We start from the raw sequence: 18,387 nt of genomic DNA, 5'->3' as shown, positions 1-18,387 counted from the left end.
GGGGTGATTGCATGTGGGCACTAAGCTTGTTATTTTTACAACACTAATCAATTGTGAAACTCGCGGTCATTATATCTTTGTAACAATGCGCCCGAATGTCTCGGTAACTTAAATAAAACAAAAAACCTTCTGCTCATAAGTTGGGCTTGATCCCCAAAACACCACGGCTGTTACACGGTCATTTTTACTACTACTCTACAGCCACATTAAGCCAAATGCTCTATATAGATACAACTTTAACTCATAATTATATATAATAGCACGAAACTTCGGAACGGACGGCTATAAGAACGAATAGCGTGAAAATCGGTACCGAGTAATGCGCTAAGCGTTGAGTGTTTTGACAAATGGCTCAAACTGTTACGCTATTAATTCAGTGAACGGAGTTCATTGGCGTATTAGTTGCGGCAGGCGAATCAGGCTGGCGTATTACGTGACAAGGAAGTTAAGGATACACGCTCCTTGCCAGCGAAGGGTATTGCTGCCAAGGTTGGACTGAACGTGGCGTAGCTATATAAAATCGAAAAATACCGCAGCCTGCTCTCTAACGACCTCCAGACCAGGTTTCTCTCGTTAAAGCACTGATAAGAGCACTCACAGCGTTCAAATAGTTACGAAGACATGCACACTGATCGATCTTTCCCGGACTGTGTGAAAAAAAAATCTAAAAACAAAAAGAGGAGAAACGCAGAATCGTTGGAAGTGTCTCGCATTGGAAGTGTCTCGAATGCAGAAGCGAAATGGATACACACCGAGACCCCCTTTCCTCCGTCACCGTCCTCATTGCGTCCCATTGGTTCACGAGAAGAAGGGCTAAGCTGCAACGAAGGCATCATTCCGCGCCTGATTCCAGCGGACGACGACGTAACTTGCGGATATGTGGACGAGTTTGAATTTCGGCCTGTTCTTGCTTCTGCCAGCCACTTTGCTCGGTAAGTCTGCTCTGAGTGTCGTAAATATTTTGCGGCGGGAAGTCTTAACCCTGTTAAGGGTCGACAGAGTCAAGTGACAGTAAGGTATATATGCGCTTTGCCGTTCTTAGCCTGCGTTCTTTGCACGTATAGGAGGGATAATAAACGTTCATTCGCCGTTGAATATTTTGAACCACAGCCATGCGCCAGTCTATAGACTAACCTTCGTGTCTGGAAAGTTTTGCTACTTCGCTCTTAGTGTTATGCTCTTGAGCTACCAAGTAATTGTAAAAAAAAAAAGATCGGCGACGGGGCCTACATTTGTGTGGTGGGGGACGTAGAAATGGCAATAAATATCCTGTTGCTGCTATACCGAAAGCGCACAATTTGAAGTACATAGTGTCAAATATACATTTCATAGCACATTCGTTCATGTGCTACGAAATGTTTCTCAATTACAGAAAATATGAGTAGAAGGCATCTGGCATACTGAAATATATTCTCATTTCATACAGGTTACTACCAAGATTCTAGTCGCCATACAAAGAGCAGTTCAGCTGAACGGCTCCCTAGTTGCCATTAATGCTTATATGAGTATATATGTCTTCTTGAATTATGCATTTATTACATTTTCTTCGCCAAAAACAAGAAAATACGTGATACACAGTTTGTTTAAAATATTTAAGATGCATAAATTTTCTAAATAACAATTTGGAACTGCTCAGCACAGCACATACCAAAACAACCACAGGACAGAGCGCTGTCATGTGTCGCTCTGCTTAAAACTGTTACTTACAAGATCTACGGCTACAGCGGAAAAAGATCAACACAAGTGGCCAATGACCGGAGCAGGGAAATTGCTTTACAATGTGATTTGGTTCCCGTGCACACTGGTATCTAGAGTGCCACGTGATTCATGTTCCACAGAAGGGGTGCCTGGCACTCTCGTTTTTCGGCGGGCTAGGGCACAACAGCGTCGCGTGTCGCAATTTATCTGATCGGGTGATCGGTCACTTGCACTAATCATTTCCCGCTGCATATGTACCCCAACCAGCCCAAATGAACACGCTCTTATAAAAAATGTCCATTTAACACCCATGGGCAATCAGCTTAAAATGACACTAAACAAATATATTAGGCCAATATAAATTGCAAGATCAGGCTCCTGATATAACGAACATGTCAATCGTATGGACAACAGGGCCTGTGAAAGCAAAAAAAAAATTGAAAATGAGAATTCTGATTGACGTCCTGTTGTGGACTACGGTACCTGAAATGTGACGTCAGCACTGGTTGATTGAGAGAGAGCCGCATACAGGGAGGTCATGTTGACACCACGTCAAATTGTCTGTTATGGCGCCGGTGGTTCAATATGGAGGAGCAGCAGCGGTACCTTTGGTGGCAATTTCTTACGCAACGAAGTTATGTATTGGCACACAAAAAATGATGATCGACTTCTTGGCAAATAAACTAACGATCTGGGTTGACTTATTATTTTTATTCAGTGTTCTTTTAATGATTGGTTCCCGTCTGCGCAAAGACACAAAAACGACCAATCGAACTTGTTTAGCTTTCCTATCGCCCCTTCTCTGTCTCTCTCTCTCTCTACGTACCACGCAAAAAATCCTGAACCATTGATAACAGTTTACAATACTAACACAGGGAACGAGACTGCCGTAATCAGTAAAAATGACGATTCCAGTCATTTTAACTGTGGAGGTTACTGACCTGAAAAAAAGAACTTTCATCCACATCCTTCAAACTCTAAAGGGTAAAAAAAAAACGTTGTATGCTATTGTTTGTTTATTTATTTCAGAATACTGCAGGCCAACAGTTTTGGCCCATGCAGGACGGGCAAAAAAACGGCAGTTTAAGAGATTGCCGCTAATAAAACAAGAAAAAGTTAAAAAGATATATATATATATATATATATATATATATATATATATACGTACACACACAGTGAAGTAGACGCGCGTATGAAGCGGTTTATTGACGTTTCGGCCGGGGTCCGGCCTTCATAAGAATGCGCTGCATGGCGCCGGTACAGTTAATATACATGTGCATATCAACCGAATGAAGATATGTTTACGCGCAGACGTGCATGACCGATGGACGCTTCTTTGCACTGTGAATAAACCGACTCCCTCACCCCAGGCAAATCTTGTCCTAACCCATACTGCGCCAGTCTCACGTGTTTGGCATGTACTAAAGAAACACCACAATATTCTAATGCAAAGTGAACGCCTCGAAAACATCTTCGCTGAACCACCTATAGCAGTATATCGTAAAGCTAGAAATATTCGAGATATACTATCATCATCATCTAACACTGACTGCCCTAATGCCATCGGATGCCATCCTTGCCGAAAACCGCGATGTAAAGTAATGCCCCTACATGTGCACATCGCAACAGATGACTAGTACGGCTTCAAACTTTCGTTTAAAAATCAAGGGCGATTTCGACTGTGACACTTAAAACGTAATATATATGCTTGAATGTACGCTATGCAAATGTAAGCAGTCATTCATTCAAACAATTGCTCTTCTAGAGCTTTAACAAAACTAGGGGACAAGGAAATGGCCCCCGGGAGACAGTTCCAGTCGGAAACGGTCCGCGGGCAAAAACTGTGTGTTTGAAAGTTGCAGTTCTTGCAAAATTTGGTTCCAGTAAATGACTTACTTTGTGGTGTGTTCATCCAGACGATAGCTGTTTAAGCACTGTGGGATGCGATATGTTTAGTTTATTTGCTAAAAGGTTATGCATCTGCAACAAACGGGACATTTTCCTACGTACTTGAAGTAGTGGGATGTTATTTGTTTTCATTAGTGTCGTCGGTGAATCTACCCTTCTGTATATACCATATCAAGCTGGTAAATGTCTTCCTTTATGAACGGGTCCCATAAGACCGATGCGTACTCTAATTTTGATCTAATGAAAGTTATGTATGCAAGACGTTTAAGCTTACTTGGAGCTCCTCTAAGCTTCCGCCTCAGAAAACACAGCTTGGAAAATGATGACGAACAAATGTCTGAAATATGCGCAGTATGTTAAATCGTTAGTTAATGTAACCCCTAAGTATTTATGGTGTGACCTCCATAATAAAATAATTTAGAAGGCTGTCATAGAAATGAGAAGCCTGCTTTTTTCGCGAAATTTGCAAGATGGCAGTTTTATCTAGGTTAAGTTGGATATTCTATTTAAGGCACCATTGATGAATGGCTAATAGCGAGTTTTGTAAGATGTAATGATCGTTATGCTCGTTTGTGCTGTTCAAAAGAATGCAGTCATCTACAAAAAGCCTAACAGAGACATTTTCGGAAATAGCAGCCGGCCAATCATTGATACAAATTAGAAAGAGCAGCGGGCCTAAGACGCTTCCTTGTGGCACACCTGAAGTAAATGGAATAACTTCAGATTTACAACAATTAACCTCTGCGTACTGTGTCCTGTGTTTTAAATAAGCATTAATTTAATTAACAAGGTAAATAGGGACGCCAATACTTTCCAGTTTATAAATACGTTTACTGTGGGGAACTGTGTCAAATGCTTTGCGGAAATCTAAAATAAGTACATCAATCTGCCCTGGTTTATCAAGCACAACAGAAAAATCATTCATTGTTGTAACTAACTATGTCACAGTGGGCATTTCCTTCCGGAAGCCATGTTACCCAGGTGATAAAATGTTATTTTCAGCAAGATAGGAGTTAAGATAACCAGAAAGTATGTGTTCAAGCAACTTGCAACAAGAGGAAGTGATTGAAATTGGTCGATAATTAGAAATGGTTAGCTTGTCCCCTTTTTTAAGAAGTGGCACCTTATAATGTTTTAAGTGTGGCACCTTTAATGCCAGCAGGACTGCTAGGATATACACTACTGCGCCTCACAAAATTTTAAATATCTGAGTAGTCACCAGTTATTTGCACCGCTTGTATAAAATGATTTCCGAGGTTAAAAGTGCCAGAGCGATAATCGGGCTGTGATAGACTGCAAGGGAACAAGGCTTCGAATTTATTTCAACTTGCCCCCAATGCTGCGTACACTATCCTTCTTGCATTCCGCCCCCGTCGACATGCGGCTGCCCCGCTCGAAAATCGAACCCACGACCGCGTGCTCGGCAACAACACGTCATAGCCATTGAGCTAACGCGTCGCGTGCTAACGTAAGAGCCTGAATAGTTAAAATAAGTCCCTGCAAATGTTCGTGTCCGTTTTTTCACGTCGATGAATGCATTAGAGCCGTAATTAAACTTGATACATTGAGAACCACTTAACTGTAAGTTGGATTGCTTCAACTTCAGATTACCACATTACGGGGTAGCCTATCATTTTTTTTTTGTGAACATCAGTGACACTTTCGTTCATAGATCATCTGCAGAGATCGCGTGCTATAGTTTTTCCTTCGATTCTTTCAAACGACTTCCAAGATTCTGGATCAATAGCAGCTACAACTACATTAGGTCAGAAACGATGCGCTTACTGAATCATAATTCATACTCAAATGCTGAGCCACAACTCACTCCTGCTGTTTCACCCTAGCGTGGTGTGAGTACAAGTTGCAAAGGGAATAATCGATAATGACTATACTGTCGCGGCCATCACAAGAGTTCCCTTACGATTACCACCACAAGAACAATAATTACTCTCGCGATTCCCTTCTGCTCATCTGATTAGCATCTCGATGAGTTAGTTTTTCAAAGAAGCTCCTACCAAGCTACTACGGTTCCTACCACGTTTAGCGCCTGGTCACCGAAGTGACCTGTGAAACTACCCTGCTCAAACCAACGACTACGTCGACCTTCTGCGCGGCCACCGCGCTTTGTCATTCACGTCTGTCGAATCAAGCCATGCAACACGGCACCAAATAGTGCACCCTCAACAGCCTCGCGTCAGTGATATTTGCCACGGTAAGCATAGCCACGACACTGAAGGAGGCCAAAGCATCTTATCAGACGAACAGGAAGTGAAAGTGCTTCCTCACCACTTTGGCTACTGTTAATTAAATTATGGGGTTTTACGTGCCAAAACCAGTTCTCATTATGAGGCACGCCGTAGTGTGGGACTCCGGAAATTTGGACCACCTGGGGTTCTTTAACGTGCACCTAAATCTAAGTAAACGGGTGTTTTCGCATTTCGCCCCCATCGAAATGCGGCCGCCGTGGCCGGGATTCGATCCCGCGACCTCGTGCTCAGCAGCCCAACACCATAGCCACTGAGCAACCACGGCGGGTGGCTACTGTTAATTAGGTCTGTACCTGTTATTCTCTCTTCTAAATACGTCTAAACGCAGGTTTCTTGTGCAATATTTTAGTATTTGTTGCGTTTCCCGATTCACCTGCGTTTTTAATCGTGGTTTAATTTAGGTCTCCTAAACTAAATTGCGCTTAGAAATCGGCTAATGTGTGACTGCACGCCCCATTTACATGATTATCCGCTTAAAAGGTGTTCGGATCAGCTTTCTCTTGTTCGCGATTCAATACATGCTGATTTCACCTTGTTTCTTTCTGTGCCACGGTGGCTTCATTTTGATGTAGATGGAAAGCACAGATGCCCGCCTACTGAAACTTACAATGCATCTACACCTACATTAGTTTACATTGCATATACAATGCACTGCATCGTAAGGAACAGATTATAGCTTGTTTAACCGCGAGCAAACGAAGGAAACAATTTTTTTTCTTTCAAACTGCTAGGAGTTAACGTTTGCTTCTTTTTCTGGATCCCAAAGTGGATGGTATGTGTACGTTGCCCACCATATTGGTTACGAAGAGCTGATTGACAAATTTTTCTTTGAATTTCTTGAATTTTCTTAACCTTTGTCGCTTCTATCGTCTCCTCAGGGATGTGCTAATGAAAATAGGATGGGAGCGGGGATGGAAACTGACAGGCATCGCTGGCCTTTTCGACTGCCTCCAATATAATACGTGCATTTTTTGTGCTTGCCGCTGTGCGAAGTGAATAAATAATTTCTGCGTGCTTTTTTAACGAAAAAAATATTTCATTTATAAAGCTGAATGTCTACTGTGTGCTGGAAAGACGTTAAACATAATACTCAACGCTTTTACAATATACTCAAGGTTTAGTTTGCAGGGAGAGATAAACATTTTCCTGATCGCCATTCCGCGCACTTTTCCAGGCACTTGCAAGGCCCACCTCAAATCCGGCTGCAAGATCGAGACGCTGCGCAACTGCGGTGAAGACTACGTTCCCTACCTGAAGACTCAGCGCATGTCCGATACACCCCAGCAGCTGGCCAAAGAATGCGCGTAAGCAACACGCCGTCACTCTTAAACACTATAAAAGCAGTAGGGTGACGATTCCCGCTTACTAAAAGTGGGTTAAAGGCCAGCTGCAACGAAATTTCACTTTGGCCGTATTGGCTGTTATGAAGTAGCGTACACTATTGAAGCAATGGCACCAGACTAATAATTATCTCATTTTTAAGCGAATCTTTATAGGCTCACAAGTGTCGGCGGTGATGGTGGTGGTGTCACACTGAAAAGTGGGCCGATCCTGGCGATGTGCAGAAAGTTTCCAAGCTCAATGGCACATGCCCCGGTCGTGTGTACCGATCCTGATGATAGTGCAGAAAGGGTCCAAGCTCAATGGCACATGCCAGGGACAAGAAAGAAAGAAAGAAATAAAGAAAGGAAGAAAGAAAGGAAGGAAGAAATAGAGAAAAGAAAGTTAGAAATCACGTGCGGTGCGCACCCGCGTTGGCTATGCTACACGCGTGATCACGTGACACGCGGATCACTTGACACGCGCGGGACCAATGAGGTTCCTTTGGTGTGTCGCAAGGCCCTAGTGACATGGAAGGAAAGCGGTTTGGCGCGCGCTCCTCCGGGCTTCTCTTACCTCAGATCACTTTCGGCGAACAGATGGGAAGGCCACGCGTGGTGTGCTCTGCAAAGGAGCAAGCTGCGTTTGATGAACGCCGGCGTGAACTCGCTCTGGAAAGGGCTCGTCGTCGAGGTACCGATTCTAGCGTGAGGGCTTCCCTAGCCGAGGTTCGCCGCCAGCGAAGAGCCGACGATCCCAAGGGGAGGGCTTCCGAAGCCGAAGCCCACCGTCAGCGACGATCACAGAATCCCGAGGCGACGGCTTCCGAACGTTATCCTGACGAAGGTCAGATACGCACACGACAAGCTTCGCTTACCCCCATTTTCTCGACAGGGGAAGGGATGGTGTTGTTTTTATTAGCCGCATTTCAGTATCACCTAAGCAGACGATGCGTGCGCCGGCCGGTTAGTAGATATGACGCAAATACCAGGCCATGGCCTCCGAGATTTTACGCTCGGCGCGGGCCCCTCTAATCTCCGAGGTCTATGCGCTGGCCCCTCGGTTTCCTTTCTTCTTGTTCATTACATAGCGAAAGTCTGGAACGAATCCGACAGCTTTGATGCCTTCAGGTACCATGTCTGGGTTTATTGACGAGTTGCCTTCACCCAAAAAGCCCCGCGAATACAGGCAAAGTGCCTCGAGTGGCCAGTCGCGCGGCAGTCTTGCTTGTATTTGCGGGCTTCTTTCACGCTCGGAAAAACTTTTATTTAACATGTATTGAGCAACAGAAAGTTGTATCGAGAGTTTTTCATGTTGCTCTACAATTGTCTCATTGGCACTATTCATCTAATTGTAATATTTGAGAATATTAATGATTATTTAAGACTAACTATCTAATTAGGCGGAATGCAAAAAAATATGCGGAATGCAAAAAAAAAATTTAACTTTGGCCCAAGTTAGGTGAAACACCTTGTATAGGTATAGTGCAATGCAGCTGACCTCCGGACCACCCTCAGTAGCATTTGGGTTCTCGAAGAGCCAGGATATGTATCGAGTGAGTTCCTTAACAACACTTTCTAATGTGGTGAACGCGATTTAAATCATGGATATTCTGGACCTCGAAGAGGTGCGACGTCATTCTACCAGATTTTTCTCGCATTAACCACTGAATCGCCACTCATTCCTCTAACTAAACAAACTGCAATCAGAGTTTCTATTTGACGTGGCTTTACAATGAGAACATATTCAATGTTCGATTCTGTTCAATTGCAAAGTTTCACCAATCGTGCATTCCTCGAATGTTTGCGTGAATAATTTCGCGAGTGACACGCCTCGGCCCGAAACTAGGCACCTTGTACAACCCTAAGAGTTTGCTCGGGCAGTTTATTTTGGTAGTCTAAAAATTATGCCACAGTGGAAGCAGTTCTTGCAATAGCAAACAGAATGTTTAGCTCGATATTCTTTCTTTTTACCTAATGTCGACGTCCCCCCCAAAGCTTGGTTCTAGATGTTCGGTATTGGCAGGCAGTATCGTCGCAGGAAAAGTGATGCAAAATGGGCATCAACCAAAGTACTGTCGGGCGCCAAAGTGCGGTTTGAAGGTAATAGAGGTTTAGAATGTCGTTTGCAAGAAAACGTGAATGCATTACGCATACGTAAAGGAATTGCGTTGTCTTCCCTGCGCATACTCTCGAAGTTATTCGGTTTCTGTGATCTACGCAAGTTTTCTTAGCGTACGTACGCCATTTGAAGAGTTTCACGTATCCGTAATATACACGTACGCTAAGGAATAGCGTTGTCGGACACGACAACACCCAGCTCTCACTTCAGTGAGAATTTCTGTTGCTGAAAGGCATCCGTGAATACGCGGACACAAGAGGAAACGGAATGAACAGTATAAACTCCGGCGTTAGTGCTGCGCACATAGAAATGCTTACTCATTGAATACGGCTTGCCACCGCCTACACAAAACATTTCTTGCGCAAAATTGACCCTGAAGAAATTGCGTAGTGTGATTCGGGCTTTGTTGACGAATAAACATATCATCTTCATCGAATGCCCGCATGATGACACACCAAGACGCCGACTTATATCGTCTATAATGACAATAAAGGGTAGACCAATTAGTTTAAAGAGATAATTTGTGCTATGATAGCATTAAACGTTCTCGAAGACAGCGACGTGGTTGTTGCGTTACTACGTGTGAAAAAACGAACGTTTTGTTGGTAACAGCATTCATTGTTCACTTGCACTGTCGCTTCTTATATGTCATCTTATTATTGTTGCTGACATTTCCGCTATCAACATTTTTTTGTATTGTTGCAGTGTTGCGGTGATATTATTCGCATTCTCCCTTTGAGAATGCCTGAGCAAACTAACGCTCAATCCGACCTCTCGGCCTTTCTTCAAATAAACCTCTCTCTCTCTCTTTGCAATGGCGCTGTGTTTTTTTGAGTGCTATTCGATAACGTTGCTGGGTGTGCAATAACTGTCTTTCCTGTTCTTTCTTCCACAAAAGTATGTGCAAAAATTGGAGGACGCTAAAGCTTCGCCTTTAAGAGTGGGACGCCATAGCGTTATCGGGACCCATTCGCATCACATTTTTCGTTGAGTCGGTTTCACTGCCACACAGAACGTGGGAAAGCCAGCTTACAAAGACCAAGCTTACACCAATCCCCTTAAAGTCGGCTTCCCTTTTAAACAGAAATGCATTGCTGGGAAGACGTTTTTCCAGTAGCAATATAAGTCGTATTATATTAGGCCGTGAAGGCCGTAGGACCTTTTTGTATTATTTTATTAATTGGTTGATATTGCCCCGATGCGCGCGCGTGTCCAAAACGCATTAGGCCGGCCAAGTCCCAATTTGACCTGCTGAATATGCGAGTGCCATCTGGATAAGATTTTCGCAAGTAGCCTACCCGAGTGCACCGCTGTTGGTATGGTAGAAATGCTGGCAAAAAGGGGTTTGTGTTTTGAGTTTCCTCGTAACATAAGTATGTTTTTTCATACACTCAAATAACAGTCCGACGCCACCATGTCTGTAGATTGTGGTTAAGTCGTACTTTATCATTTTTCTGACAGATTTCACTGGGACAAATTCAATTTTTGTTCACTAATGCCTTGTACCACGCGGAGGGCCTGCGCAGTCGGGGTGGTTCGGAAGGATTTTTCTCCTGCACTAACACCTTGCGCCACGCGGAGGGCTTGCGCAGTCGGGGTGGTTCGGGATGATTTTCTCCGCCACTGACGCCGACATCCACGCCGACACCGAGGCCAGATTTTCTGCGACACGGGGCCCTTAACGCTATCGCGTTAAAAGTACACATAACTATATATTTATTAGTGCTATCTGTTCAAGGGCCAAGAACCAATGTTTCCTTACAATTTTACGCCACCATCTTCTATATGTCATTAAACACTTCTTGTAAATCCGTAGCTGTCCGCTGCGGCATCCCTCATAAGCCATTATTGATTACTGTCGGCAGGCAAGATAAACCCCAAAATTTGTTTTAAAAATGTGTGTATAGTGATCCACAAGCTCTTTCACCATGCGGCCCACAAAACTTCAAGTATCCCAGTGCAGCTTCCTGCAGGATGCGCAGAAATGGGCGTGTATTTTTTTTTTTTTTTTTCAGTGGTTCATTCAGTTAGAATGGCCATACTAAAGTGAGTGAGTTTTGTCCTACTTATCTGCATTTTTTTTTCAAGAGAGCTTGTCTGCATGCAATAAGGTTTTGGAAAATGATCTGCTATTTTAATAAGCCTCACGGTAAATTGACACCTGCAGTTGGCTTCCTTTACACGGTACACTGGATCTGTGTTCTAGGAGGCTTCAATAACAGTCCTTAGAACACGGGTTCTCCATCTGTTTACTACACTGTTGCAATTACATTGGAAATCAATAAAATGTGCGCATTGTCGATTGGATTGAATCGGGCAGCATCGTAACACAAAGTCGAAGTATAGCCCGATCCCCTTCAAATTCGTGGCCAAGAGTTTTAAAAAATGCACACAAGCTCAGGCACTCGTAAAATATAAATCGGACGCAGTTCAGTCAATATCTTATTATTCACTAAGTGGATCCACGCACTGTACGTATGCTGAATAAAAGCCACCCCACTTCTACTTTCAGGAAGTACAAGCGGCAAATAGCGTGCGCTCTTCACTTTCACCACGACTGCACTCGGGGCCGCAGCCAGGCCGCGGCGCTCGCAACTATAGCAGCACTGGGAGAAAATATGGAAGCTGTTTGCACCCCGGGTTCGGGACCGAACAAAGGTATTCGATATGCATCTGTTTCAGCCGAGAAGGCGTACTTGTTCTGAGCTTGAGCGTTCTGCTTTCCACAGGCCTCATCAACAGGCAGGAAAAGAAGGGGCTGTTTGTGGCGGTCACATTGTAAAACGTTAGAAGCCCGTTTTCTTGCGCGTAGTACCCGCTTTCGAATACCGAGCGCATGCTCTTTAAGTCAGTGGTGTAGCCAAGGCCGGTATAATGTAATGATTCTTTTCGCTCAATTTTATTCCTTCCTTAACATCCGCCGATCATGACCGGCTGGGAGTGCAGAAAAGAAACTAATTGGAATTAGGCTGCTGCCTTATCACAGCTCGGGGCTTATTTCCGAGGATGTTTGCTACCTGACGTTTGTTTCGATTCACGCTTCCCTCCTTTTAGTAACAAACTTATATTTCGTTAGACTATTACATTTCAGGGGTAGAAGTTGGTGTACTAATACCGTAAGCACCCTTACTCCAAACGACCGCTACCTTCCCTTGTGACATGCCATTGGTTCAGATGCACTTACTAGACGACTTGTTAGGCATCATGTAAGCCTATATGCCACGTGCTACTATTTCATTCCCGCGCCACTGTGCTCCGATCGCACTGCAAACGGAAGTGCCGTGCCCGACGCATCTACCCCGAATGCGAAAAGCATAAAAACTTACATAACAAGGACTCGACGCCCTCGCAATTGTCTAATGTCAGAATCAAAAGTTGCTTCGCTGCAGAGCGTGAATGTGAGAGCGCTAAAACTCTGCGAAGCGTGTGACCAAGCCCTAGAATTTAGGCCTTGAACTAGCGGTACTGTGATCGAAGACGGCATTATTTCATAATTTGCCACTCTGCAAGCGAAAAGTTAACTTCCTCGTTGACGCCCGTACATCGCAAACTATTGAAGTGGACCATATATGCATGGTGTTTGCCTGCTTCACTTCGTTCCTTGTTTGTTGACGGTCCGTTGGGCAGATTCTGAGGCAATCATGAACGCTTATTGTTCTGAAGCATAACTGCGAGTCGGCCTAGTTGGAACAGATTCATTTTCTTAAATTTTTGCGCAAACAAACAGGGACGAAGAAAATGAGAGCACAAGGACGAGCGCTCGTCCAAAGACAGACAAAGCGCTCGTCCTTGTGTTCTCCTTTTCGTCGTCCCTGTTTGTTCGCGCAAAAATTTAAGAAGCTTATTGTTCACAGCTGGTACACAGAAAAGTCTTGTATGTACATGTACTCCATTCGAAAAGAATTGGGCACAATCTTCAATAAATTTTCAACATGTTAAACCTCATTTAACTTTTCGGCACCACGAGGTAAAAAAAAAAAACGCTACTCACTTCTTGGCGTGAGATAACCCATCGTCGAGTCACTTACCTGATGCTCTCTCTCTCTTTCTCTTTCTGTCTATTTTATTCATTGCACGATGACAGATTACCTGAGAGGCGTCAAATGTATGAACTATGTCGGTGACAAGCTCCACACCTGTTTCGCCAATTTGAAAAGCGCTGTGCAGCGGGCAGTGTTCAAGGCTCCCGCCAAGGAAGCACTCCACTACACCTGCTGGTAAGTTAGGATACGTGCAAGACAACAATTTATTTATTTATTTATTTATTTATTTATTTATTTATTTATTTATTTATTTATTTATTTATTTATTTATTTATTTATTTATTTAAACGTCCGAAGGCAGCACAGGGATTACAAGAGATGGTGTATTGAAGTACTACGCTCGAATTTTTCTTTAATTTTTTTTGCCCTGAGCCCTTTAATGAGCATTCAATGCTCGCTAGAAGAGCATTTCTGCATTTCCTAACCATCGATATGCGGTCGCCGTGGCCGCGTATTGAACCCGCAACCTCTTACTCATCCCTGCGGCCGCTGAAGCACCACGGCGGCGAGTCACGAGTCTTGCTTAGTTCGTCACCATGCGCACCCGCTTAGGAGATACCTCTCACCTTATTTTTGAACTCCTATGTCCAGTTAAGCTAGCAAGCACGTTGCCCTTGTTCCTTATTAATTAAATTAAATTATGAGGTTTTACGTGCCAAAACCAGTTCTGATTATGAGGCACGCCGTAGTGAGGGACTCCGGAAATTTGGACCACCTGGGGTTCTTTAACGTGCTTGTTCCTTATTGTTCCTTATTGGCAATAATATTTCGCAACAATGCGAGATAACAGAGCAAAGGTAGCGGCAACACTGGAAACAGTATCGCCGTTCGAAAGGGTAAACGATGTCCTCTTACTTTTGCACAAGGTAGTATTTGCGAAACGAGCTTGCGTCAAATGCCGCGGCATCTTCTTGCGTCACTGTGCGCATGGTTGGCTAAAATGCTTTAGGCACAGCACGCAAGCCAGGCTTTGTATCCGGATTGAAGTGTGTTTGAAACAGAGTAACGGAATAACTAGGTTACGAGGAAGCTTTCAGAACCAGAATCAAGTTTATTGAGTTCATAGCAAGAAACAACGTACAGATAAGTATACAGAAGGAGGTCCGAGAGCACTAGGCGTAAGGGAACCTCCTGTTCAAGGTTACAAACAAGTGTAGTGGCCAAAGTAAAGCAGCATTATGACAGTAGTAAGCATACTTGAATTAGAACGGGAAAATAAACGCAGATAAATAGAAAAAAAGACACGAAACGAAGACTGTAAACAAGGAACAGTATTCTGAAGAGATGAACATAAACCTAATAATTCAGAAAGTATGAAAACAATTCCTTGTTAAATTTTTCAACCGGGGGCTCCTGTCTAAATGCGCGGGAATGGAGAAATCGCTTCCCGTAGGCAACCATAGCACCGAATCTATTGATGTTTCTTGCATATAAAAGACAAAGATAGAATATAGTAACAGTTTCTGGGCCAATTTTATTTTAGATTGTCATTTTTTTTCACAATAACTTTGGCAAATCGACTATCATGTTTACAACTACGGAACTCAGCAATGAAAATTGGTAGAACATTTCTGTAAACTGCACCTCATAATAAATCTAAAGCGGACAAAGTAATCATTGCTCTGCATTATACCACTAATTTGGGAGCCAGACTTTTGCAAAACCTTTGTAAACGTCGTTACAATAGCACGTAGGCTGTTATCTCAAATAACAAATTTTACGCTTCAGGTGCTCTAACGAATGCATTTTACAGAACTTCGATACAGTTTTTAATGCAGAGTTATTGTGCAAGTTCTCGCAAATTTCTTGTAAAATACAGCCGGGCCTCAAGACAGAAATATATATATCAGTATGAAGCGGGCTTCTCACAGCCATAAAACTAAATTTTCAGAGCTGTAATTCTACGTCTGTCACACTAAAGTCCCAGAATGACTCCACTATAACGCGTGCGGAATACGCACTTCCCGAGCTGATCCAGCTATCGCTTGAATTAAGCAACAACGTAAAATGTGACGCACGATTGCACAGTGTGTACACGTGTACTGCTACTGTTTCGTGGTTAACCGATATGCAGTGGCAGCCGAGCTCAACCAAGAAGCGATGCGCTTATGAGCAGACTTCGGTTTTGGCTATCGAGGCCAACTCAGATTTTCCTATTCACGCAAATACATCTGTAAAACGCTTTGATGACACAAATACTGGACTAATTTGTATGAAATCTCTTGCAATTGAGAGAGAACTCTAAATTCTAGCAACTTAAGGAAGCAAAATTGCGATTCAGGAGTTGATGCTCTTTTTACAAAATTTTGTAAAAATTGCCCTCTCTGAATGATAGGCATGTTTTCAAACCAATTATTAATAACAGTTTCAGTTTAGAGAAAGTTCCTAGTATGGTTCGCCTGTGGCCATGGCAAATCAAAAATGCTAATGCATATGAATGCAAACGTCCCGCCAGCGGCAAGATGTCCCAAGCAGCAAAAAGTAGGTTTGTTGGCGTTGCCTTCTACTGATTGCCGGATGCGTGTTGTGCACGACGATCTCAGCCTACGCGATCATAAGGCGGTTGCAAAGTCGGGCAATGAGTGTAGTAGGATCCTTCGAATCCCTTCCGGAGCCACTATAGTGGCTATATGTAATCACGTGGCGCTTTTCGTATTTCGCGCGCTTCGAGTACAACGCGGAAAACAAAAAAGAAAATAAATCATTACGCAGCAGATAGCACGCTAAAAACTGCTCAGTGGGATGCTTTAGGGCGTAAAAACGGCATTCTCATTAGAAACCAAGTGCCTCATAAGAAAGAGATTGCATAAGAATTATTTACTAGTTAGCCGGCTAATTATATAGTACACAACAATAATCCTGGTGGTGGAAAAGGACTCACGACTGAGCACTGTAGGTCTTACATTAAAATCTTGCACCACACGTACGTTAAAGAACCCCAGGTGGTCCAAATTTCCGGAGTCCCCCACTATGGCGTGCCTCATAATCATATCGTGGTTTTGGCACGTAAAACCCCATAATTTAATTTTTTTAAATCTTGCACCAGTTATTTTAACAGCTTGGCTAACGTTAGCTGGGACGCCCCGTATATGACGTCGCAGAATTGCGGCGCCGGAATTTCAGAGGGGCGTCGCCACCTCTGTTTCGATTTTATGCTTTTTCGTAGCACACTGAGCTTCCGCTCACGGTAACACTGACCTCTTGCGTTTCCATGGGTGTACCTAATCCGTTAGCCTCGCTTAATTTATTATTTTCTTTGGAATCCTTGTAACAATGTTCTAAAAATGCTCAATTACCGTCTCAAACGTGTAGTGCCCATTGCACCTGCCTTCACCGGTAATGCTGCAAAACAGTAACACTTTCCGAATAAAAAGCGTTAGGGCCATTTCAGCGCCCAAGCGCCACACGGGCACCATGCAGGTGACAGGGCGATCAACTACAAACCCATCGGCATTCAACATTATGTTCGGTATTATCGTTGCGAACGGCATCGATATGGCAGGCTTGCAAGATCTTCTGTGCTTTCTTAAACACAACGGGTCTCCCGTACAGATATAGTTATTAGGTTGCGCGCCTCTTAACTCCTCCGTGCATCACGCCTGATGTCTATTTCCTTACGATCTCTCTCTCTCTCTCTCTTGTCTTTTTTACCCGCCATGGTGGCGTTGTAACTCTGTGTCTATGGCAGTGAATGACTATAGATCAGTGAATATAGCTTTGCGCTGCCCAGCTCGAGGCCGTGCGTTAGATTTCCGGCTGCAGCGGCCGCATTGCGTTCAGGTAGAAATGCAAGAGTGCTAGTTTACCATACCCTTTGGTGCCCGTTAAAGAACCCTAGGTGGTCAAAATATATCCGGAGTCCTTCGCGGCGGCGTGTTTCATAATCGAGTCGTGGCTCTGGCGGATAAAACCAAATAATTTATTTCGTTTTTTTCTTTCGTTTTACAACTTTCAATCGTCCTACACTCTCCGCTCGCGCAATCGTGCCAGTCCCGTGCATCCTCTGGTTAACCCCTTTGCGTATCCTTATCTTCTCAACCATCTATCTCTCCTCGTTGTACGTGATAAAACCCTTACTCTCCCCAACTCTTCAATTTTTGATGATTCGATTGCTTTCCTTTCACGTGGTGGCATTGCAGTGCGTATCACGACGTCACAGAATGCATCAGCCAAACTCTGGCGCCCTGCCATCGCGTCGGTGCCACGGAGTTCCTGGTGGGCATCATGGAGCGGGTGGTGGGCACAGCACTGCGACCAGCCTGCGCCACGCACACGAAAGGTTCTGACGCCTGCAAAGCCCTGAAGCCGCTGGCGCAGCTGGGTGCCAAGGACTTCGTCGTTGACAGCCTCATCGAGCTCCTGGCTGAAGCCGGGTCCACGATAGGCAGGAGACCCTAGACTCTGTGGTTCCGTTTTGTGTGTTTTAGCTCTTGTTTCCCAGTGGTGTATAGCGTATGTCACTTACGCCTTCATTCTTAACTAGGCAAAAAGTTCTGCAACCTACAAACTGGGTGAATGACAGTGGGACATTCGCGTGGAGCACTCTCTAAAATAGGTTGCGTGGCAACATTGTCAACCAGTGCAACCGGTAGACAAAGGCAAAAGCAAACAGTCCAGAATCCTAGTTTCGTGCGTCTGTTCAACGCAAGATTGCCATAATTTGTTAGCGTTTGTGTGTGATGCCCATCTCCTTGAATGCCCATTTCTTCCTTTTTCATAACAAGTACGTGACAAGATAAGAAAAATATAACTGACCTACTGCAGCAAAGTGTAAGGCTCAAGCATAACGTGGGCGTGTAGGTGAAACTGGCGCTGCCGTAATAAAGGAAATCTTCGTATAAAAACACGCAAATTAGAAAGACTAGACGAAGATAAATTCACTAGGAAATAGTCAAAAGCTCAGCTTGATGTAGAGTTCTCGGTCCTTCTATTCTTTACGCCTGGGGCCGAGATAAAGGGAGAAAAGGCGGCAATGAGCGGTGGCGATGATGACAGAAGGTGTGAATAAGATACAGACTCTGCACAGATAA

General features: G+C 44.0%; 1 protein-coding gene across 2 annotated transcripts; it reads left to right on the top strand.

Annotated features, from left to right (window-relative positions):
- The first annotated feature begins 375 nt into the window (after positions 1-375).
- On the top strand, positions 376-18,333 carry LOC119459571 (uncharacterized). Of its 2 annotated transcripts, XM_037721280.2 has the most exons (5): positions 388-932; positions 7,048-7,177; positions 11,827-11,972; positions 13,399-13,531; positions 17,497-18,320. In XM_037721280.2, the coding sequence occupies exons 1-5, from the start codon at positions 878-880 to the stop codon at positions 17,753-17,755; spliced, it is 723 nt and encodes a 240-aa protein (XP_037577208.1). In that variant the 5' UTR covers positions 388-877; the 3' UTR covers positions 17,756-18,320. The 2 variants fall into 2 exon arrangements, with proteins under 2 accessions (XP_049526790.1, XP_037577208.1); XM_049670833.1 differs by lacking the exon at positions 7,048-7,177 and having other exon boundaries at positions 376-932; positions 17,497-18,333.
- The last annotated feature ends 54 nt before the right edge of the window (positions 18,334-18,387 follow it).

The sequence above is a fragment of the Dermacentor silvarum genome, chromosome 7 (genome assembly GCF_013339745.2).
Source record: "Dermacentor silvarum isolate Dsil-2018 chromosome 7, BIME_Dsil_1.4, whole genome shotgun sequence".
Taxonomy (NCBI): Eukaryota; Metazoa; Arthropoda; class Arachnida; order Ixodida; family Ixodidae; genus Dermacentor; species Dermacentor silvarum.
The sequence above is the reverse complement of the archived record's forward strand: the minus strand, read 5'-3'. Positions and strand labels throughout refer to the sequence as shown.